This window comes from Molossus molossus, unplaced genomic scaffold (assembly GCF_014108415.1).
Source record: "Molossus molossus isolate mMolMol1 unplaced genomic scaffold, mMolMol1.p scaffold_m16_p_22, whole genome shotgun sequence".
NCBI lineage: Eukaryota > Metazoa > Chordata > Mammalia > Chiroptera > Molossidae > Molossus > Molossus molossus.
In genome coordinates, this window is record NW_023425358.1 from 4,214,229 (window position 1) to 4,239,592 (window position 25,364).

Below are 25,364 nucleotides of genomic sequence, written 5' to 3' on the forward strand. Positions count from 1 at the left end.
GTGGGGTCCACAGTCTTTCTGAGGCACTCAAAAGTCTGTAAAGATTATTTGGAGACATGTAATTCCTAAATGATGGCAATACAAATATGGCTTAAATCCTACCCTCATGGAGCATATATGTTTTGCAGTTATTTCAGAACTTGATGCCTCTGCTATCCTAATTCATGTTGTCATACTGCCGATGTGAATACGCAGGTTTGTATTGCCATGTGTCATCAGGAGCTGCATCCCATCATCTGGGGAGAATTGCCCAGAACTTAGGTGCTATTGCCTCAGCCAGGAGCACAGTGGTCTCACCCATTCTTCCCCCAGAGGAAGTTCTTCGGGATTTCGGCTACCCACAACCCACTCTCTGAGGCAGTGAAGCCTTAGAAAATTGACTGCATCATTATCAGGACAAATTGTTCAGCACATTTCATACTCTTCCTGCAAAGCATTATTTAACCTTTTGGGAAATGTTTTTCTATGCCTTTATTATTGAGGTTGAAATGATATTTAAGAGTTTTCTTTTCATTCTTCACCTCTAAACCTAATTAAATGTTGCATTATGTACATTTTTCAAACTGCTTATTTCTGTTTTATCTTCAGTTCCCATGTATTTTATTTACCCTGCCTCTGCATATTTTATACCTAATTCTCACAGTGGTGTATATGTCCTGTCTCTCATGTACTTCTCTAATATAGCAAATGATTCTGCACTCAGCTTGTCAGTCTTCTTAAAACAACATGTTTAAATGATCTCTCCCCTTTACTGTTCCTCACTGCCTAAGGCATAAATTGTATCCCTGTCTGATATTCACATTTATCTGGAAACTGTTTTCATTATTATCATAAAATCTTTCTCTCTCTGAAGAAACTCCTTCTATCTGGGGATGCTTTTTGCCTCATCTTCTTCCCAATTGGCCATAATCTTTCCCTGATCTCATGACAACATTCATTTTTTAACTGGAAGGGATTTCTTTATCTCTACATTCATACATCTGTTCTCTGTGGTTAAGTTTGAACATAATTCCTCTACAATCTTTGTATAAATGTTTCATCTCAAACTGATGTATTTACCCCTGAAACCTATGGCATTTATTATAATTATTAATAAATACCTAAGCATGTACTGTCTTGGACCACCTGCGTGCTCCATGCGCATATGTCCTGTCTAACGAAGAGGGGCATAGGAGAAATCGTAAGTGTTTTCTCTAGTTTCCTATCAATGTTCTTGGACTAGAGCAGCAGAAATAGCAAGGGGCCAAGCTTATTTAGATTCTTATGAACATAAGTTTAAATCTATGGCCAACCATTCACTACCTAAAAGAGAGGGATCATGATGCTGAATTTCTCTGATCCTCCATGTCATCAAATATATTTATTTATTTTTTAAAAATAGGTTTTATCAATTTTAGAGGGAGGAAAGGAGAGAGAGAGATAGAAACGTTGATGTGAGAGAAAAAAACCTGCCTCCTGCACCCCCTATACTGGGGATCGAGCCTGCAACCAGGGCATGTGCCCTGACCTGGAATGGAACTGGGACCTCTCAGTCCATGGGATGTTGCTCAATCACTGAGCCACACTGGCGGGGCCAGGTCATCAAATTTAAAATGGGGATATCATCATTTATAACATCTATTATTTTACTTAGGATAGAGTGGGACACATAGCATTTAACCTTAAATTTCTTAATATTTATTAATTTATTCAATGCAGTGATATTTCCAATGATGCCCCTGACAAAATATTATGTACCTTTTGCTTGAGCAAATGCAGTGATGAAGTGATCTCCATTTCAAGAGAAAGCTCATTTCAATGCCGGATCAGTATATTATAATGTCCTTTACATCAGCTGTATCTACAGAGTAAATTTACCAAAAACAGGACACTGTAGCGAGGTATGTAAAAGGTGAACTGAACAAAAGGGTGGGTATATCTGTTCTGAGACAGAAAGGTGCAATGTAATATGAATGATTACTATTTTAAAAATAATTTCTGAATTTAACATGAGCTCAATTATGAGGCCAACATATTTGTTGATTCTTTCCTGTTTGGTAAAATATTTGAAAACCAACTTAAATAAATTTGATAAAATAGCCAGAAATAACTTGAATATGATATAAGTAGAAAAGAGTGGGAGAGTATCCCTCCTGGGTATTTAACAGTATTTATTATTATTAGTTTTAGTATTCACCCAAGGATATTTTTCTTTTCTTTTTTTTTTTTTTTTATCCTCACCCGAGGATATTTTTCCATTTTTTGTACAGATAGAGTGGGAGAGAGAGAGAGGAAGGGAGAGAGAGAGAGAAACATCGACGTGAAGGGACACATTGATTGGCTGCCACCCGCACGACCAACCAGGGCCGGGGACAAACTGCAACCGAAGTACGTGCCCTTAGCGGGAACCGAACCCGGGTCTCTCCGGACCGCAGGCCGTCGCTCTAACCGCTGAGCCAAACTGGCCAGGGCCCAAGGATATTTTTCTATTGATTTCTAGATAGAATGGAAGAGAGAGAGAGAGAGAGAGAGAGAGAGAGAGAGAGAGAGAGAGAAACATCGATGTGGGAGAGACACATTGATTGGTTGCCTCTCACAGGACCCCAACTAGGGCTGGGGATTGAGCCTACAACCCAGGTATATGCCCTTAACTGAGAATCGAACCCGAGATCACTTAGGCCACAGCCTGATGCTCTAACTGCTGAGCCAAACAGGCTAGGGCTTTAATAGTATTTTAAAGCTGCAGCTATTTAAAAATTTGGTAATAACAAACATATTAATAGGATTTGTATATTGTGTGTGTGTATATATATGTACATATACATATGTATATGTATATATAGTAAAGAATAGTATGAAATAAGATTAAGTACACAAGAGAATTTAGAATATTTAGAAGGTAGTATATTAAGCGTGTGTATGTGTGACATATTTAATAAATGTAATGTGACAATTAGCTAGCCATATGGGATATAAAAATTAATATAATGATCCAATTTGCTTTTTTCTGTAATGAAAAATTATAGTGGAATAAATCATATGTTTTAAAATATGAAGTCAGGAAACTCTTTGAATTTTAAAATATGAAGCCAAAAGGTTGAAAGAAGCCAAAGCATTTTCAATATTCAATATTCAGTATGTTCTTAGTTACTATTTTCAAACCTGGAGAAATATTCAGGTTAATTACTTTTTCTCTTTTGCTTTATTTTTTCTCATTCTCAATTTGGCTTAGCTCCAAACAACTTGAAAACAAAACACCTTCTTAAGAGGTGAAGCTGCATAAAAAAAAAAATTACTTTATGTTCTTTCTAGGTGAGGGTTCAAATTCTGGACTCAGACTTACGTTCACACACATATCAGCTCTGCTGCTGTTTGAATGTGGATGGAAGATAAAGTAACATATGCTGCTTGTTTTTACGAGGTAAGTTTCTTCATTTAAAATGATGTGATATATTTCATATTTCTCTTTTAAAAGGTAAACAACAGACTCTGTTTTATACGTGACCCTTCATGTTGGTGTGTGATATGTCGTTGGCTGTGATGAGAAAGGTGGTCGCTGTGTTTGCTTTAATCTGTCTTTCAGGTAGCTCTGTTCTGGCCCAAGGAACTGATGAACTACGTTCTGCTTCCTTTTGTGCATAGAATGTTTAGATGCTCAAGCACCACGGATTTGAATGTGTGAAAAATAGCGTTTGTAACTGTCTTGTTCCAGTCCCGGGGCTCCCTCTAAAACAATTAGAATTCTCTAGAGTATTCTCCAGGAACTATCCTTGGAAGTTTCTGTTGTTTCTATCACATGAAAAGTCTAACCTACTCCTTTTCTCTAATTTACTAGATTTTACAAGACCTTCAAACCATAATTTTCCTTACTTTCTAGAATGCCAGCTTTATAAATCTCAGCCCTAATGATCTCTTTCTTTCTCCTTTTCCTGAATCACTGCAATACTTACGTACACTCAGTTATACCAAGTGTTTCTTTTTTTTTATCCTCACCCGAGGACATTTTTTTCCATTTTTTTGTTCAGATAGAGTGGGAGGGAGAGAGAGGAAGAGAGAGAGAGAGAGAAACATTGACGTGAAAGGGACATATCGAGTGGCCACCACCCGCACGACCAACCAGGGCCGGGGACAGACCGCAACTGAGGTACGTGCCCTTAGCGGGAACCGAACCCGGGTCTCTCTGGACCACAGGCCAACACTCTAACCGCTGAGCCCAAACGGCCAGGGCCCAAGTGTTTCTTATTCATTTTCTAGTTATATAGTGTATCTCTATGCCTCCTCTGTAAATGCATTTTCTATTCATAAGATTATAAACTCATTTTGAATAAACAGCAATGTCATAACTTTGGAGCTAAACTGGACATTTTTGTTGAGTTGAATTGTATTGCCTATTCATGAACATTTTCGCAAGAAAGACCAGTTAGAACAGGTTCAGGTCCTTCTTGCAACCAGATCCATGCTCTATTCCTCCCTGCTCCACATTCATACTCAACAGTTATAAAAAGAAATAAGAATGTGACAGCATATACCTTCTTCTGCCATCTTACATCGTCTGTTTTATTAAGATCCATGGGAACACCAGGGAGATTCGATCTATGCTTGTGGAGCAAAGCAGCTGATCCTTGACGCACCTATGCCAGTTTTACGGATGTGGAGTCCTGTGCGAGCGAGCTCAGGAGGCTGGAACTACTCAGGTCCTGATGCAGTGCACACGTAAGGCTCCTTCACTCTGTGGAAAAATTGACCTTTCAAGTTCCAGTTCCTCTACGATTTTTGTCAAAGTAAAAGGCAAAGAATAAGGAGTTTGAAAAAAACACTTATTTTCTTGAACTTCAGTTTCCCTACAGTTTCTTGGGAATAATAATATCTACCTCACATATAACTGTTGTCCAGCTCCAATCAGATGGTTTTTATGAAGGTTATTGCCCCCTGTAAAAAGCTATATGGTAATTGACACAAGGATGAGAAGCAGTATTATACATGTAGGTGAGTGTCACAGAGAAAGGGAGCTTTGATGTGGATACGTAACTGATTTTGAATCTTCCAGCAAGAGGCCGTCCTTTCTGAGTTGTTTTGCTTGATTTCCATGGGTATGGAAAGAAGAAACAGAATATCATTTTTGAAAGCAGGTACAATGGGGGAACTTTCCAGTGTTCTCACCCCTGTACCTAGAAGTCCTCTACTCCCTACATGAATCATTCTTTCTCTTTTTGTTGGAAATCTTCCCAGTTGTCTGGTGTCCCATCGGGTGTTCTAAACGTTGGTGTCTGCTGTCCATCTGCGGTGTGTGGTATCAGTGAGGTTGCACGTCCTTGCAACCTCCCAGCCTCCACAGGGCTGCCTTCATTTCTTTATTGCGGAGCGTGTAGATGATGGGGTTGAGCAAGGGAGTGATGACAGTGTAGAAGACAGCGACCACCCCATCCAGGGTTTCCTGTGAGCCCGGACGAAGGTAAATGAAGGTGCAGGGCACATAGTAAACAATAACAACAGTGAGGTGGGCAGCACAGGTGGAGAAGGCATTGTGGCGCCCATCAACAGACCGGATTCGCAGGATGGCAGCCACTATGCAGCCATAGGAAGTGAGGATAAGCACAAAGCAGGTGAGGGCCAGGAAACCAATGTCCACAAAGATGACCAGTTCATTGATGGTGGTGTCAGCACAGGCTAGACGCAGCATGGCAGGGATGTCACAGAAAAGGTAGTCTACTCGGTTTGGACCACAGAAGGGCAGGCGGAATATGAAACTTGTTTGGAAAAGTGAATGGAGTGTGCCTCCTAGCCAGGTGCCCAAAGCCAGGGAGTTACAGATGCGAGGGGTCATGATGGTGGCATAATGTAGAGGCTTACAAATGGCCAGGAAACGGTCATAAGCCATGAGTGTGTAGAGGAAGCATTCAGTGCAGCCCAGGAAATGGAAAGAAAAAAGCTGGATGGCACAGCCCCCAAAGGAGATAGCCCTGCTCTGCGCGAGAAGGCCAGCTAACATCTTGGGGACAATGGCAGAGGAAATGGTCATGTCCAAGAAGGAGAGATGACACAGGAACCAGTACATGGGACGGTGGAGCTGAGTGTCCACCAAGACAGTGAGGATAATGAGCCCATTGCCAGAGACTGTGAGGACATAGATGACGAGGAACGCTAGGAAGAGGGGCACCCCCAGCTGCGGAGGGTGGTGGAGGCCCACCAAGATGAAGTGAGACACCGAAGTCTGGTTTTCACTTTGCATTTCCTTGGTGTTTACATCTGCAAAACAAGTAGCAGAAGGGAAATCACAGAGCCCTTTAACTTCTCTGGGCATAACATAACAGTATGTGTCCTTCCCAAACACAGACAGAAAGCATCTCAGGAAAAGATCTCAAAAAAAAGATCTGGCTCTTGTTCATAGCCATTCTTTCTCCCCAAACTCCCCCTAACTCTTCATCTGAGCTTCTTCCTGGTTCCAGGCAACAATTGTTCCATCCGAGGTTAAAGCCGATGTAACAGATTATGTGTATATAATTTAGGAGAGCAAAGGGAAGACCATACATAGAGCTTTTTATTTCAGGAAGAAGTATAATCATATAAAACCTAAATAAATGTATAAAAAAATCACTGGCCCACCGTTGTCCTTCAGTTTGATATCTGATCTATATACCAGAGCGTCAGCTTGCAGCTTATATTTTTTAAGAACAGAAAATTTAAAACTGTATCTTGTAGTCCAAGTGTACCCAATAAAACCTGTATACATTTTTAAAAATGTACTATCTGGATTATACACTGAACATAAAATATTCAGAATCTTTGAAGTTATAGATAAAATAACTGTTTTTGTATATTGCATTTTAAAAATACACATGCCATTTAAAATATTTCAGAATAGTGAAACAATACAAAATCTCAGCCCCAGGACACCTGTGGTCATTTATTCTCTCTGGTCCTGGATAAGAAGAGTCCATCTATTTGTCCATGTACTCACTCATCCAACTATCCATGTAGTAAAGTAGCAAATGTTGTAACTTAAGAGCATGGTATAAAATTTAAAAATCCTAGCTCTTTCATTTATACTCATTGATGACCTTGGAAAAGCCATTTCACTTTTTTTTTTTCCTATTTCTACTAGTGGAAACCATCATAGTGCCTACTTCCTGGGACTGTGGTAAGGATTAAATAAATTAATTCACAAAATTACCAGTAGCATGCAATAAACATTAGTTATTACTTTTTATCAACTATGTGTTGTAGTCCTGTATTATTAGCAACTTAGGTCATTATTTATGCCTCAGGTAGAAAGTGAAACTGTAGCATCCAGTGAGGTCTAAATAGATTTAGACCTCAAATTGAAAGCATCATGACAGAACCTTTTCTCCCAGGACTACGGTGACTGGCATCAGCCACAGTGAAAGGAAGAAATCAAGAAATGGACCAAGGTGGTGCCAGAGGTCTTCTAGACCCTGAGGGGTCACATGAGGTACATTCTTCCTAGGGACACCTTCCTTCCGCCAATCTTTGTTCTAATAGTCTGTATACCAATTGGGGGCAAATATCCAAAATGGCATGTCATCTTGCTGAGGACTTGGGGGTCACTCAGAATCATTCAGAAGGCTTCAGAGGGTGTGGAATGAAATTTGTTTTCTAGCTGGACTCCGAATGGCCCAAAGAACCAAGGTTCCAGCTACGACTGCCATCTGGCTGTTTCCACTATTCTTTCTACACCATGAATCACCATGTGTCCATATTCATATCCCTCTTAATCTTCACATCCACAAACACTATTCTTTTCAGTGAAAACACATTTTCTGGACACTGAGCTATTTTCTTGTTAAACCTAGGAAAGTCCAGAGCAAAATGAGACAGGTGATCACCCTAAGTAAGGATCTAAATCACAAAGGAACAAAATAATCTCTCATGTAACTATGGAATCTATTCTGAAACAATTTCTAAAAAAAAATTCTTAGAGATTTCCTAGACACTTCCTTGATCATCAACCTTTATTGGCACTACAGTGCCCAAAAGGAAAGTCCAAGCTTTCTGGCATGACCTATTGGAACAGAGCACCTCATAATATGTTGTTGACCCACCTACTTCCCTAGCCTCTCTCACTCTGTTCCACAAATGTGTAATCTAGCCAAATATTCTTTCCTGTTTTCTGTGTACGTTAGCCCCTTTGATCTGGAATGGCCCTGCTCCTCGGATGCCTGATTCAACATACCATCTATATGAGATCTACTAAGGAAATCCTTCCCTCCCTTTTTTTTGAATGGTCACTTGTTCATCATCGCTACCCCATGACTTCATTCATGTTTCCACAGGCTTACTAAGCATGTTGCAATTTACTACTACGTATGCCTGATTTCCCCATTGCAAGCTCCTACAGGGACTTTGTCTCATTTTTCTTTTCATCCCAAGTTTGTAGCATAGCTTGCCCAGGAAGATTCTTAAATCTTATTGAATAAATGAATTGTATGGATGTCCCTATTATTTGGCCATCAAATCCAGGGTGATGTTAGGTTTTATAATCTAGTTTCCAAAATCATAAGAATTCCAATACTGAGAATGTCACTAATTAGCTACATTATTTTGAACAAATCTCTAAAAAATTTTAGTCTGTTTGTCAGTTTCTCATTTATTAAAAAAGAACGAAGGAAGAGTTGGTGTAGATTCCCACCAAAAAGGAAACATCAGCTTCTGTAGCCATATCAGTTCACACTTTAAAAATTTGTTCTTACACACAGAAAATCAAGTATCTTCCTAGTTCCAATTCCCTTTTGTACCCTATTTTTTCCTCTTCTCTCACAGTTGCCTTGATTTCTCAGCTCAGTCCTTATTCACTTTTAAAATTTATTTTTCTCTCCATATAGAAATAATTATTTTTTTCCCTGGGAAGGCAGAAAAATAGCCCTAGTTTACCTATTAACAACTAAAACGGCTCCAGTTTCATGCTGTATACAGTTCAGTCAGTACCACCTTACATGATCAGCATATCACATATTCATCTGTGTATTAGAAAAGAAGCAATTTTTAAAAATAGTCTTGGGGAAAAGAACATTAGTACTACCGATATATCAGCTTTATCTGCCCATTTAACATCCTGTGTGTACTGCACTAGGCTTGGGGTAGACCCTGAAATTCATCTTGGTCAGAAAACTAAAAGGTAAGTTAGCCTCTGTTGTGTAGATGACAAAGTTTCTCCCCTCCCCCTCCAACTTATTTATAAAGCAAAAGCTATTAAGAGATCTCAGTTGTCTTCTCTGTTTTCAATGTCTCTAACATACTTTTAATAAGTACACATTTCAGGAAAATTCCATTACTACAACTCTACCTCCCTTCTGGAGTCTTCTCTGCTGGTGGCCACCACCTGGATATGAATCTGCTGTGCTCTTTGCTGTTTCTTGCGGAGACCACTTGGTCTCCTCCTCTGACATGCCCCTTCTTACTTTTGTCACTGTGCTCTTTCTGTACACTTCTCTGGCTCATACCCCTTCCTTAAGCCTTTTTGAAAGTGTTGACAGCAATATCCTTAGACTTTGACCCTGGAGACTTGTTTTCCAGCAAGCAGCTTCTTCCTTCTATAGTCCCCCTGGGGAGGGGGGAGGGAGTTGATGTGGCTTCTACTTCATGCTTTGGGGCAATTAACTTGCATGGAAAGACACTGCAGTGGGCTTTGTTAACAACAAAACATCAACTGCAGCTATTCCAGGAAGTTTAATTAGTTGCTTTTTGTTCTCTATATAGCACAGGATCCTGCTAAGAGCATACACTTCATCAGGAGTCAGGAAGGATCACTCCTTCCATTTCTCTGGGTTTTAGTTTTCTCATCCATTAAGTGGAGATGATGTTGCCTTATCGACTTATCCCATAAAGGTATAGGGATGGAATTTCAAAGACTTTAAAGCCAAAAATTCTACATAAATGGCATATGGCCATTACTTTAAAAGAACCCTTTTAATTTAAGTCATATTTGAAGAGTAAATAATTAGGACTTTGCATCAAAGTAGGCAACACTATTTTAAGTAGAACTGTCTAGATCTATAACTATGTAAAAAGACTAAGCTAGATGGAGTATGAAAAACTTGCCAATCCCTTAAAAGTCAAACACATTTAGCCCTGGCCGGTTTGGCTCAACGGTTGGATCGTCAGCCTGTGGACCAGAGAGTCCCAGGTTCAGTTCCTGCTAGGGGCATATACAAAAAAAAAAAAAAAAAGTCAAACATGTTTAGAATAGAGCTAGAAGGCTCTTTAGAAAAATGATCCAGAGCATATTCTCATTTTACACTTAAAAAATCTGAGTTCTAAAGAGAAGGACTTTTCCAAAGGTAAAAGGTCAAAGTTGCATGGATAAATATTTCATATAAATCTATGGATATATGAAATGGAATCACCCAACTATGAGAATAAAGAAACTTGTATTTCTAAGATAAATAAATATTTGTTAAAATAATCCTTGTCTTTTAATGTGTTTTAATTATTTTTGAACCATCGTGGGTGTGAACTTCTTATGTAATATATTGTGAGACGAAACATTGCACTTGGTCTATTTTTGAATGTGTCACTTTCCATGTAAGAAATCATATCAAGTCAGCATGAAGTATTTCAGTTTGTGTTTATTAGTTCATTTACCTATTATATAGATGTGATTTTCTATTTTTTTAATACTTTTTCATGATGCTGAATTTAAGTCAGATTCAAGGTTCTGCTAAGAGATAGTTCTACGCGTAGACAGAGAAATGGAAGGAACATAAGATTTCAAACAGCTAATCTTCCTCGGTGATAGGGGGCTTTCCAGTTCTGTGACATTCCTGATGGGAACATGTATTTACGTAGAATAATATGAGGCAAAAGAATACCTGATTACAAACGGAGGCTTTGGTTCCAAATTCAAATGTGGATCCTTGGCCTTAGAAAGTTAGAAAAGACATTTTGTCCATTAGGGAGCCCAAGTGGCTGTGTTTTCACTCGAGGTCTCTCTTTACTTTCATTAGATTTCCTATGTGCATGGGCCATGGGAGGTCTCTGGGGGATGGCAATTTCTAATGCAAGTAAACTTACAGGGATGGTCTGAGAATGTGAAATCTGCACATTTTCAAATAAAAGACACAGGCCTAGGAACATTCTATGACTGTGATAAAATAATGTCCTGTGTTGTTGTTTTAGCAACAAAGCCAAAATAGCAAAAAACAAAACAAAACAAACAAACAAAAAAACAAACAATCAAAACAAAACCCATATTTTGAATGTGAATTATTAATTATACTATCAGATAAACTTCTTATTTTGCTAGTAATCTCATGTAAAATTAGAAGATTATTAGGATAAACAGAGCTCTAAGAAATGAAATAGGAATTCATGGCAAGATCTGGGTGATTTTATTTCTGAATTCCCAACCCCACAGTGAATCTGCTTACCCAGAGAAAAATGACAACTGTTGCCTGGTCTGTTGAGGATTCTTGTCCTGCTTGGAGAGACTAAGGCCTTTCTGTCACAGAGGAAGTGTTCTTCTCAGCCACACGCCTCCAGTGTCCTTCCTCCCTCTTCAGTCCACAGTCCACCACCCTCCCCATGTTACTTTTAGTTGGATGAAAATAAATTCTAAAAGAGTTTGACCAAAGAGAAAAGAATATAATGAAATATTCGGATAGATTTTCAGTGTGCACTTTTCAGAAGTTCTGCACTCAGTGTGCTGGCTGGCAGATGACAGTAGCCTTGCACTGTTTACTTACTAGTCGGCTGACTGACATTGGACTCAAGTGTGGCTTATGCTAGATAAAGATATAAGGAAAGGAATCTAATAACTTCAGAAATTGAAAATGGGCAAGTGGATTTATCAAAAAGTGCAACTGACCATTCATGTACAAACCATGTGTCCAGAAAGAGCCAATTATTCCCTTTACCAAGGTTCAAAGAATAATTGAGCAAAGACACCATAAAGAGCCAAGAATAATAATTGGAACTGATGCAGTCGAAATGAGCTTTGTTTTATTTTCACATATGTTTTCATTGATTTTTTAGATAGAGGGGAAGGGAGAGAGAGAGACAGAGAAACATTGATCGGATGCCTACTGCATGCCCCCTACTGGAGATGGAGCCCACAAACCTGGGCATGTGCCCTGACCAGGATTGAACTGGGACCTCTCAGTCCATGGGACAATGCTTAATCCACTGAGCCACATTGGCTGGGTTGAAATAAACTTTTAATTTTTGCAATGTTTTAAGGATTATACAGGCCTTACCTACCAAACCATAGCTGGGGAAATGTTCAGAGTGAGTAGTCAGAGCAATGTGGTTGTCTAAATGGACCAATTATTAAATAATTTTGCCAAATCACTGTCCTTCCTTTATGATTATTATAACAAAATTCTGGCATGTCTCATAAATAGAGGCCAAAATTAGGACACCACGAGTGCCATGGCCCTTAGCCAACGCCTGGCTGAGTCAGTTCACTGATTCAGTGACACTTTAGAGGAGGAAAGGCCAGGTGTCCCCCACAGTAACTCCAGAAACAGGTCCTGTGCATTTTCTTAGTTTTCTACAATTAAATCTGTGTTCTTACCACGGAGTAACTAGTCAAGCAAAATATCCAGACCATGTTTAATTTATTAAAGACTGGCCCTGTCAGGTGATAAACAGATCTAAATCAAGTCCACCTTTACAGACTGTCACATGAACCCTCAATTATTCCCTCTGCCATGAATATAGAGTTGAAATCAACGTTCCCAGCAACTGAGAATCTCCACATTGATTTCCTGACACAGGAGTAAATAGGGACTCTTTTGATTAAGAGCCATATGGGAACCTTTGACCTCTTTACTTCCAATACAAAAATCATAAGAGATTCCAAAACGGTGGCACAGTGAGTGGAAGCTACACAGACCATCTTCTGGGGCCAAACTGTAATTACAACTAAAATAGAGATGAATAGTCAGGAAAAAGCAACAGAAAAGCAGCTGGAGAGGACCTATATAATGAGGGACAGGATAAAAGAACAGTGGATAGAGCCTGGCAGGTCTGCAGAGGTGCAAAATGGCAGGCTGGGAGCCCACGGACAGCAGCTGTTTTAGTAGTGAGCAGCTCCCTCAGGGTTAAAATTCCAACCTGGCTCCACAGCACAAAGGGCTGGGACAGAGCACTAAATTAGCTACAGCCACTACCCTTGGGCTCTGGCAGAGGGAGGGTGGACTGATTTGGAACTGTGTGCAGAGATTCAGGATTTGGAGGTCACTGAGAGTTTTTGCTGAGTCGTGCCCTCAAAGGACAGCGGCCATGTTGCTGGGAGAGCCCCTTCCTGGAGCCCTGGGGAGAAACTGCAGGCCCTCCCTTGGAGATTTAACCCCACCCAGCTGAGCCAGAGAAATGCAAACTGAGGCTCATTAACAACTAGCATATGCCCCACCCTCGGGAAATCCTCCTACACTGAACACCTGAGGGAGTTTTTCATTCAGTTGAGGGCTACAACTCAAGGCTTATCAAGTAACTGAGACTGATAAGCCTCAGGCAAAAAACTAGAGAATAACTGAACCTTTCCTGGGCTTGCAAATCTATCCAGAAAAGTAAAACTTGACAGTGGTGTTTATTGTGGGTCCTCCCACACTCATCCAAACCCAGTAGAGGAAGCTACAACCAGCAAAACATCAACACCCACAGAAAAAATCTGGCAGGCTCCAAACCCCACTGATATAGCCAAAATAGTGAAACAAAGAAAGAAATCCCAAATAAAAGAATTAGAAAACTCTACTGAAGATGAGATAAATGAAATGCAGTTAAGCAAGCTTTCAGAGGTAGAGTTCATAGGGATAATCTTGAGGAAGCTCAACAGCATGAAAAAAGATATAAAAACACTGAAAACCAACCAAGTGGAAATGAAGAATAACATAGCAGAAATAAAAAACACATTGGAAGAAATAACCAGCAGAGTAGAGGAAGCTCAGGACCAGATAATAGGGTAGAAAAAAATCAACCAATCAAAAAACCAAAAAGAAAAAGCAATGAAAAAACAAGAAGACAGCTTAGGAGAACTGTGGGACAACGGGAAACATAACAATATTCACATCATAGGAGTTCCAGAAGAAGAAGAAAATGAGCAAGGGTTAGAAAATATATTTGAAGAAATACTGACAGAAAACTTTCCTAACGTGGTGAGGGAGAAAGGCATTCAAGATCAAGAAGCACAGAGAACCCTGGCCAGTTTGCTCAGTGGTTAGAGCGTTGGCTTGCAGTCTAGAGAGACCCGGGTTCGGTTCTCGCTTAGGGCGCGTACCTCAGTTGCAGTTTGTCCCCGGCCCTGGTTAGTCATGCGGGTGGCATCCACTCGATGTGTACCTTTCCCATTGATGTTTCTCTTGCTCTCTCTTCCTCTCTCTCCCTTCTATCTGAGCAAAAAATGGAAAAGTGTCCTCGAGTGAGGGAAAAAAAAAAAAGAAGCACAGAGAGGCCAAGTAAGAAGAACCCAAACAGGCAGACTCCAAGACACATAATAATTGAAATTCTAAAAATTAAAGAGAGAACCCTAAAGGCAGCAAGAGATAAGCAACAGGTTACCTACAAAGAAACCCCCATAAGGCTATCAGCCGTCTTCTCAACAGAAACACTACAGGCAAGAAGGGAATGGCAAGAAGTAATCAAGGTCATGAAAAACAAGGATCTGAATCCAAGACTACGCTATCCAGCAAGGCTGTCATTCAAAATAGAAGGTCAAATAAAGAGCTTTCCAGACAAAAAAGGCTAAGGGATTATATTAACACCAAACCAGTACTGGAAGAAATGCTAAAAGGACTGCTGGAATTAGCAGAAGAAATAGGAAGAAAAATAACCACACTAAACAGAAATGGCAATAAATAAGTACATATCAATAATCACCTTAAATGTAAATTGTTTGAATGCTCGGATCAAAAGACACAGAGTAGCTGACTGGATAAGAAAGCATGACTCATATTTATGTTGTTTACAAGAGACCCACCTCTCAACAAAAGACTCACATAGATTTAAAGTGAAGGGATGAACAAAAATCTTCCAATCAAACAAAAGGGAAAGAAAAGCCAGGGTAGCAATACTCATATCTGATAAAATAAATTTCAAAATGAAGGCCATAACTAGACACAAAGAAGGCCACTACATAATATTAAAAGGATTTATCCAACAGGAAAATATAACCTTGGTAAACATATATGCACCAAAATATATAAAAATCTTTTGGAGGATTTCAAAGGAAAAATCGACAGCAATATAATCATTACATGGGACTTTAACACCCCACTTACATTACTGAATACATTCTCTAGACAAAAAATTAACAAGAAACTGACTCTACATGATGCACTAGATCAAAAGGATTTAATAGATATCTACAGAGAATCACACCCTAGAACTGCAGAATTCATTCTTCTCAAGTGCACGTGGGACATTCTCAAAGATATACCACTTGTCAGGGCACAAACTAAGTCTCTACCAGTTCAAGAAGACTGATATCATATCAAGCATGTTCTCAGATATAATGTCATGAAACTAGGAATCAATTACAACAAAAACATGCAAAGACAATTGAACACTTGAAGGCTAAACAGGATGTTATTAAACAATGAATGGGTTACCAAGAAGATCGAGGAAGAAATTAAAAACTTCCTGGAAACCAATGACAACAAACACACAACAAAACAAAATCTATGGGACGCAGTAAAAGGAGTCTTGAGAGAGATGTTCATAGCACTACAGGCCCACCTCAAGAAACAAGAAAATTTTCTAATTGACCATTTAATCTCACAATTTAAAGAACTAGAAAGCAAACAAAAAGAAAACCGCAGAGCAAGTAGAAGAAAAGAAATAGTAATGTTCAGAGCAGAAATAAATGACATAGAAACCAAAAAACAATTCAAAAGATCAATGAAACAAAGAGCTGGTTCATTGAAAAGATAAACAAGACTCATGGACCTGTAGCTAGACTCACCAAGAAACAAAGAAAAAGGACCCAAATACAAAAAATCAGAAATAAAAGAGGAAAACTAACAACTGATACCACAGAAATACAAAGGATCATTAACAAATACTATGAACAATTACATGGCAACGAATGGACTATCTAAGTGAAATGTACAAATTTCTAGAAACAAATAGTCTCCCAAAACTGAACCAGGAAGAGATAAAAAACTTGAACAGACCAATAACATTTAAGAAAATTGAAGACATAATCAAGACTCTCCCAGCAAACAAAAGCCCAGGTCCGATGGCTTTCGGGGGAGTTTTACTGAACATTCAAAGAAGAACTAACATGCATTCTCCACAAACTATTCCCAAAAATTCAACAAGAAGGAAGACTTTCAAACTCATTTTATGAGGCCAGCATAATTCTAATTCCAAGACCAGATAAAGACACTACAAAGAAAGAAAACTACAGGCTAATATCCCTGATGAACAGAGATGCCAAAATTCTGCTCAAAATATTGGCAAATTGAATCCAGCAATACATTAAAAAAACTATTCACCATGACCAAGTGGGATTCATTCCAGGAATACAAAGCTGGTACAATATTCACAAATCAATAAATGTGATACACCACATAAACAAAATAAAGATAAAAACCATATGATCATATCAATAGATGCTGAAAAAGCATTCAACAAAATCCAACACCCATTTCTGATAAAAACGCTCAGCAATGTGGGAATAGAGGGATCATATCTCTATATAATAAAGGCCATATATGAAAAACTTACAGCCAGTATGATACTTATTGGGCAAAAACTAAAAGCATTTCCGTTAAGAACAGGAACAAGCAGAGACGCCCACTTTCACCACTCTTATTTATCATAGTACTGGAAGTCTTAGCCACAGCAATCAGACATGAAAAAATAAATAAATAAAAGGGATCTAAACTGGAAAGCAGGAAATGAAACTGTCATTATTCATAGATGACATGATATTGTACATAAAAAACCCTAAAGACTTCATCAAAAATCTACCAGACTTAATAATCAAATTGGGCAAGGTAGCAGAATACAAAATTAACATCAAGAAATAGAAGGTATTCTTATACACAAATAATAAATTCACAGAAAGAGAAACTAAAAACAAACAAACAAACAAACAAAAAATCCCATTTACCATTGCAGCAAAAAATTAAGATACCTAGGAATAAACTTAACAAAAGAAGTAAAGGACCTATTTGCATAAAACTACAGAACACTGAAAAAGAAATAGAGGAAGACATTAAAAGTGAAAGCACATACCTTGTTCTTAGATGAGAAGAATTAACATCATTAAAATGTCCATACTACCCAAAGCAATCTATAGGTTCAATGCAATCCCAATCAAAATACCAACACATATTTCACAGAAGTAGAACAAATACTTCAAAAGTTCATATGGAACCAAAAATAACCCCGAATGGCCAAAGCAATCTTAAAAAAGGACAAAATACGTGGGAGCATAATACTGGATATTGAATAATACTACAAAGCCACTGTAATCAAAACAGTCTGATACTGGTACAAGAACAGACATATAGATCAATGAAACAGAATAGAGAACCTGGAAATTGATTTAAGACATTATGCTCAATTATTACTTGACAAAGGTGACAAGAGCATACAATAGAGTCAAGACAGCCTCTTTAGTAAATGGTATTGGGAAAACTGGACAGTTAAATGCAAAAATAAGAAAAAAGAAAAAAATGAAACTACACCATCAATTTACAACATACACAAGAATAAACTCAAAGTGGATAAAAGACTTAAATGTGACCTGTGAATCCATTAAAATCCTAGAAGAAAATGTAGGCAACAAAATTTTAGAACTCATATGTAGTAGAATTTTTACTGATACATCACCTAAGGCAACAGAAACAAAGGAAAAAATGAACACATAGAACTACATCAAACTAAAAAGGTTCTGCACAGCAAAAAAAAAGAGCCATCAAAATGGAAAGGGAACCCACTATATGGGAGAGCATAACTGCCAACGATACATCAGATAAAGGGTTAATTGCCAAAATATATAGAGTGCTCATACAACTCAACAATAGAAAGACAAGGAACCCAATTAAAAATGGGCAGAAGAAATAAATAGACACCTCTCCAAAAAGGACATACAAATGGCTAAGAGACATATGAAGAAATGCTCAACATCACTAATCATCAGAGAGATGCAAATTAAAATAACAATAAAGTATCACCTCACACCTGCCAGAATGGCTGCCATCAACAAATCATCAAACAAGTGTTGGTGAGGCTGTGGAGAAAAGGGGACTCTAGTACACTGCTGGTGGGAATGCAGACTGGTGCAGCCACTGCGGAAACAGTATGTTGTTTCCTCAAAATATTAAAAATTGAACTGCCATTTGACCCAGTGATCCCACTTCTAGGAATGTATCCTAAAAAGCCTGAAAAACCAATCAGAAGGAATATTATGTACCCTTATATTCATAGCAGCACTATTTACAATAACTAATATATGGAAACAGCTGAAGTGTCCAGCAATAAATGAGTGGATAAAAAGCTGTGGTGCATATACACAATAGAATACTATGCAGCTGTAAGAAAGAGAGATCTTTTACCCTTTAAGATGACATGGAAGGACCTGGAGAACATTAGGCTAAGCAAAATAAGCCAAACATAGAAAGACAAATACCACATGATTCTCACATATTTATAGAATATCACGAACAATGTGAACTAATCAACAAAATAGATCCAGAGACATAGAAAGGAGTATAGTTCAGACTGACAAACCTCAGAGGAGAGGGACGAGGGGATGGATGAGATGAACCAAAGAACTTATATAATGTATGCATAACCAATGGATATAGATAACAATGCTGGGTAGGTTGAGGGGGTGTGGGATGGGGAGGACAGTGTCTTGCGGGGGGGGGGGAACATCTATAACAAAAATAAATTAATAAACACATATTTAAAAGTATATAGCTTGGATTTTAAGTATCAAAATTGATAGAACTAAAAGAAAAAAGAATACATGGAGTTAACTCATTTCATGGGCTTTTATCTTGGTTTTCTTCTAGACAATCAGTTACATCAAACACATGGGCTGTTTTTAAGGAAGCAGTGTCTGGGAGCAGGGAGAACAGCAAATGCTAAATGATTCACAGAATGGCTGTGTTGGAATTGGGGAAAGCAGGCAATGGGCTTCATTCTCCAGTGGATGCACAGCATGGTGCCCTGAACTGGGACCACTGGCTCAGTCTGAGCAGGTGGATCTCGAGAGGATGCTATCTGACATTCCTTTGTAGCCAAGCCTGCAGAAGCCAGGAAACAACTGCAGGATGAGGACAACCAACGGGAGATGAAACAGATTCCTTTGGGCTCCTTGCCCAGACCACCAGTTTACGACAGCACAGATGGTGCTTTATATTTTCTTAAAACATGAAGCAGCAAGCCCTGAAAGTGGGCTTCAGTAAACACGTCTGCTGATTATGAAGGCTGACACTGGCTTAGATTTGAGGAATGTACAGTCGGTAGATTTCACTGCATGTGAGCTCAATGAAAAATAAAACCACAATACTTCAAAGCTGCCATTGATTCTGCATTATAAAGACAGAATCAAGACTTTTTTGTTGTTCTTTGTTCGTTTTGATTTTGCTTTAGAAATTCCCAAGCCCAATCTCAGTCTGGAAGCAGGAGGGAAGGGGAGGTAAACAATCACTGTAGCAGCACAGGCTCCGAGTAGTACGTGGGAAGGGCCATCTTCTGTGTGCAGGGGCAGCTCTACACATTTCTGACCCTCAGGAAACTGTCTGTCATCATCACATCAATATGGCTTATAAATGTGTTAGACTCAGACGCAAGCCGTTCTCATGAAAAGACTGAGCCCACACTTGAACATTAGTGTCATATCGATTACCTGGAGAACTTTGTTAGAATGAAGACTTGAAGTAGTTCGTGTGGGTGCCTGAAAGCCGGCTTCTCCAACAAGCCCTCCACAGGTCACTCACAGCCACAAGCAAACTCGGAGGAAACTCCTGGGACATCAGTCTTCACTATGAAAATCAGGCAAATCTTCCTAATAACAGGTCACTAAGAAATTTCACGAAACTCTGGTCCAGGCCATCCTCTACCTCAGTGAGCAGACACTGATGTCTTGCTCGGAATGCTTGAGTATTCCAGGTGAAAGTCGTCACCCAGTTCCAATTTAATCATTAGTTTTACAGACGGGATCCTAAGTTCCTGGGGTTAAACCATTTGGTTATCATCCCATAACTATTTAAGGGTACGGTCAGGATTCCAACAGTGCTTTCCTGACTGGTGCCCTTTACCAGGGAGTCAGCCTCAACAGGAGACATGGGGACAGGACACAATGTGGACACTGGAGGCATCAGAAAAGTTGGGAGGGAAACAAGGGATGAGAAATCCAATGCAGGTTCAATGAATAAATCTACAAAAGATCAGGTACAACACAGTGCAGTGCAGAGAGAGTCACTTTATTATTGATACAACAATGCTTTAAGGAACAATACATCAAATAGGGTCATTTCCACTGGGACTGAGTATGTGGGACATAAAGGTCAGAAACGATCATGGGGAGCTCCTTCCTGTCTCTGGGGGTGAGTGACCCAGGTTTCGGGTCTCAGGCAAAGCTGCCTCTACACCTGCTTTTCTCTTAGCCACCAACAGAGCCTGGTCCAGAGGCCGCACGGTTCCGGTTAGGACTGAGGATTCCGTTACTGCCCTCTTCCTAGCTGTGTCCTGAGTAAGAAGAAATATCTGTCTCCTACAGCCATGACTCAGCTATAGGCGGCGAGAGGGAAGGAATGCAGTAGGGTAGCAAAACCCAATCAGAACCACTCAAGAAGGTCCCCACAGGGCCAGCTCTCACGGTGGGTCCTTGAGTCTCTCTCTTTGTCATCTTGAGGTCATATTAATCTCAGTGTTGGCTCTCAACCTCCCCTCCAACTCTTCATCCTATCTCAGATAGAAAACCGTATAGCTCCCCAGTCTTGTCCTCACAGGTACATAAAAGCCACAGTGAAGGGACAAAATAATGCAGAGCATTCTCCCTCAGGCATTCCCTAACATCGGTCTGCACTCTCCAGTCTGGAGCCCTTGTCACTTGCTTTTCATGTTGTCACTCTGAAAAACCTAGGAGGAACCTCACTGCCCTTGAACCCCTCCAAGAGAGGGAGCAGGCTCTGGGGCCACGCCCCGCGGCAGATGGCACATGTGGGGACAGGAAGCCACAGCCGCAGGGAGCCTGGCACACAGAGGGCAGGCGGGGTGGGCATCCTTTACCTTTATGACAAGAAACTGTCAGCGTGGGTGTAAAATACAAACACATTCCAGCAGAAGAAAGTGTAAAGGAGAAAACAGTAGCGTGAAAAGAGGCACTTGCATTGCTGATGGGTATGCTCACGGGGCAAAAACGGCAGGATCAACAGAGGAATTCAGAAAATCAATAGCAGCCTTCACAAGCGCATGCGTGTGGGCGCCTGTTAGGAGGACAAAGGAACATCGGGGCTGAGGGACAACAGTGCCAGTAAACGCCTTTCTCCAGATCTCCCCTGACCCTCCCTGGGCGTCTCCCATGACCGTCCCTGGGCGTCGCCCCTGACCCTCCCTGGGCGTCTCCCCTGACCCTGCTGTGATCTTCTTTCACTGCCCCTGACTTTCCCTTCTCGTTGCCCAGACTCCCTGGCTCTCCTCTGGCCCAGGAAGCCCAGCGGCAGGGAGGTGGGACACTCGGGAGGAAATGCTCCCAGCACAGCCCTGCGCTCAGGACACTGCTGCCAGGGAGAGGGCGTCAGGGCCCCTTCACATCCCTTTCATGATTCTCACTCCCATCCATGTCCCTTTCCTTCCTTAGACACGTCCCCGCCTCCCCCAATTTAGCATTGCACCCTCATCCTGCCAAGGGAAGAACTAGCTGGGGACCCGAAAACGTCTGGGCCTGGAAGGTCGGGTCAGAGGACGATGGGGTTTCTCTCTTGGTTCCCCTCTCTGGGGCCAGGAGGCTCAAAGTCTGGAGAGATGCCGAGCTTCCTAAGGAGGGAAGGACATGGGGCCTTAGGATCGTGCTCCTACCTGCATGAGAGTGAAGCCAGGCCACAGCCTTCCTTTCCAGGAGCTCCCACTCACACTTCACGTCCGCACGGTTGCCATGCAGCCAGAGCACTGCCAGGACCGTGGCCCAGCCCGAGGTGTCCGCGCCCTGCAGCAGACAGAGGCTTCCCTGAGGCCTCCACTCGCCTCACTCACCTGCACCCGAGCGGCTACCAAGTGAGGTCACCTGGTCTCCCCAACCTCCCTTATGACTTCCGGGGCATAATGCCAGGCCCTAGACCTCAGGGCAACAATCCACTGGGTCTTAGGGTAAAAGGTTTTACATTTGGAATCCAGTATAACCACCAGGACAGTGCTTGAAACTCCTGAAACACCCCAACAAGGATCAGCCAGCTGGGATTACAATGAAAACAAACAAAAACATATGCACAGTTGCTTTATATTTTCTAAAGCATGCTCATGTTTTTATGGGAACCCTCGCCAAAATGATAACAAAAATGTAGAATTATCAATAGCCACGTTTTTAAGAGCGAAGGCTGATTCATACAAAAGTGAAATGATTTGCCCAAGGTGGTCTTCTAGCACATGATGGAGCTGGGACTGGAGACCAGACATTCTGATTCCTGTCATACTGCTCATATAGCTCAACAGAACGTCTCGTCCAAGAACAGAAATTCCTCTTTTTTTTTATACCATGACCTTTAATGTTTGGAAATACCACCATGTCCTCTGCGCAGTCTTATTTCAGATCACAATTCTCAGTTCCCTGAATTCTCCCTTAAAGGGATTTATGTCAAAGCAATAAGGATCCCTGTTTGTTCTCCTTGCAGAGAAACAAACACAGTGATTTCTGAAATATATCTTTTTAAATGGTCACATCTGGAGGAACATGTACTTATAAAATTCTAACAATTTTTAATAATATAATTCTATAAATTATGTGATATATATGGCTTTCCTGACAGTCCTATTGTTCTCAACTAATTTAAAACTCACGTTTCAAATACGCTGACTCATATTATGTTTCCGGTCCTCCAAAATCTTAAACTTGCATGTGTAAGCACTCTTCAGTCACCTTGCTTCTATTCTCTACTGTATAGTTGAGAATTTAGAAGGAAAATTAGCATATTTGTTTCTGCTAATTTTATTTTTAATTCAAGTCACTGTTCAGGTCTTTTAGGATCTTGATTTTCTTGTCCATCACACTGTTTTGCAAGTTTGTCATATACAAATAGGAGACCATTGGTCTGTATCTTTACCTAAATATTCATCGAAAATATGAACTGCCAGAGAATTCAGAGCCTGGTGGGTCTGAATATGTTTTAAGTCTGAATAAATTCATTATTCAGTACTGTGGGTTTTCAACTAGTTTGTAATCAGCATATATACTAATCATTAAGAAAAACTGAAATCTCTTACTGAAATTCAGATACACCAGGGCTCTTCAATCCCTTGATTTATTGGCCAAGATACCACGTCAAAGAAGAACATGTTAGTCTGACATGACTTGTTCTCAATGAAACCAAGGTAGAACTTCATGATCCTTAACATGTTCTTTCAACTGTTTATAAATTCATTATATGCATTAGTCAAATTTATAAATTAGCCTTGTAATTATCTGTTTTAGAACAGTATTTTTTCAAAAGAAATATAGTACTCAAACATAATTTTAAGTGTCCTAGGAGCCTCCTGTAAAAAGGTAAACATAAAAAGGTATAATTATTTTATCAATAATATATTTTATTTAACCTAGTATATTTAGTTACCATTTTAACATATAATTAAAATAAAAATAAGTATTAATGAAATATTTTACATTTTTTTTATGTTAAGTCTTTATTTATTTTTTTATTTATTTATTTTTTATTTTTATTTTTTTATGAATTTTTATTTATTTTTTTGTTACAGATATTTTACCTTTTTACGCCATTGGCACCCCCCACCCCACCCCCCCTCCACCCCATCCCCGGCTTAGTTGTCCATGTCCATTGGTCATGCATACATGCATATAAGTTCTGTGGTCCATCTCTTCCCACCCCCCCAGCCCCCCATCACCTCTTCTGAGGGATGTCAGTCTGTGCCCTACTTCCATGTGTCTGGATCTACTGTATTCCTCAGACTGTTATGTTCATTATATTCCGTATATAAGTGAGATCATGTGGTATTTGTCTTTTTCTGCTTGGGTTCTTTCACTTAGGATAATACTTTCCAGGTGCCTCCATGTCGTCTCAAAGGATAAGAGATCTTTCTTTCTTACCGCTGCATAGTACTCCATTGTGTATATGTACCACTGCTTTTTTATCCATTCGTCTACACTTGGGCTGGACACTTGGGCTGTTTCCAGATCTTAGCTATTGTAAATAGTGCTGCTATGAACATGGGGGTACATATATTCTTCCTGATTGGTGTTTCAGGCTTCTTAGGGTATATTCCCAGCAGTGGGATCACTGGATCAAATGGAAGTTCAATTTTTAATTTTTTGAGGTAGCACCATATTGTTTTCCATAGCGGCTGCACCAGTCTGCATTCCCACCAGCAGTGTACTAGAGTCCCCTTTTCTCCACACCCTCGCCAACACTTGTTGTTTGATGATTTGTTGATGGCGGCCATTCTGACAGGTGTGAGGTGATACCTCATTGTTGTTTTAATTTGCATCTCTCTGATGATTAGTGATGTTGAGCATTTCTTCATATGTCTTTTGGCCATTTGTATGTCCTGTTTGGAGAGGTGTCTATTCAGCTCCTCTGCCCATTTTTTAATTGGGTTCTTTGTCTTCCTTTTATGGAGTTGTATGAGCACTCTATATATATTGGAAATTAACCCCTTATCTGATACATCATTGGCAATGATGTTCTCCCATACAGTGGGTTGCCTTTCCATTTTGATGATTGTTTCTTTTGCTGTGCAGAAGCTTTTGAGTTTGATGTAGTCCCATGTGTTCATTTTCTCCTTTATTTCTGTTGCCTTAGGTGATGTATCAGTGAAAATTCTGCTCCGTATGATGTCCGAAATTTTGTTGCCTACATTTTCTTCTAGAATTTTTATGGATTCACGGGTCATATTTAAGTCTTTTATCCATTTTGAGTTTATTTTTGTGTATGGTGTAAGTTGATGGTCTAGTTTCATTTTTTTTGCATGTAGCTGTCCAATTTTCCCAACACCATTTATTAAAGAGGCTGTCTTTACTCCACTGTATGCTCTTGCCACCTTTGTCAAATATTAATTGAGCGTACTGCCTTGGGTCCATTTCTGGGTTTTCAGTTCTGTTCCACTGGTCTATATGCCTGTTCTTGTGCCAGTACCAGGCTGTTTTGATTACAGTCGCTTTGTAGTATAACCTGATATCTGGTATTGTGATCCCACCTACTTTGTTCTTCTTTTTCAAGATTGCTGTGGCTATTCGGGGTCTT

At 39.9% G+C, this 25,364-nt stretch overlaps 2 protein-coding genes across 2 annotated transcripts in view; both read right to left on the reverse strand.

Moving 5' to 3' along the window:
• Positions 1-5,272: 5,272 nt before the first annotated feature.
• On the reverse strand, positions 5,273-6,262 carry LOC118640253 (olfactory receptor 10G6). Its single transcript, XM_036277172.1, has one exon. It carries the CDS (start codon positions 6,206-6,208, stop codon positions 5,273-5,275), a length of 936 nt encoding a protein of 311 aa, XP_036133065.1. The 5' UTR covers positions 6,209-6,262.
• Positions 6,263-21,107: 14,845 nt separating this feature from the next.
• LOC118640315 (von Willebrand factor A domain-containing protein 5A-like) overlaps positions 21,108-25,364 on the reverse strand; it is a 41,254-nt gene continuing 36,997 nt past the window's right edge. The window contains exons 20-21 of the mRNA XM_036277251.1: positions 21,976-22,102; positions 21,108-21,383 (exon numbers count right to left, since the gene is read on the reverse strand). Coding sequence (XP_036133144.1) covers positions 21,304-21,383; positions 21,976-22,102 — 207 coding nt within the window. The 3' untranslated portion in view covers positions 21,108-21,303. The remainder of the gene's footprint in view (positions 21,384-21,975; positions 22,103-25,364) is intronic.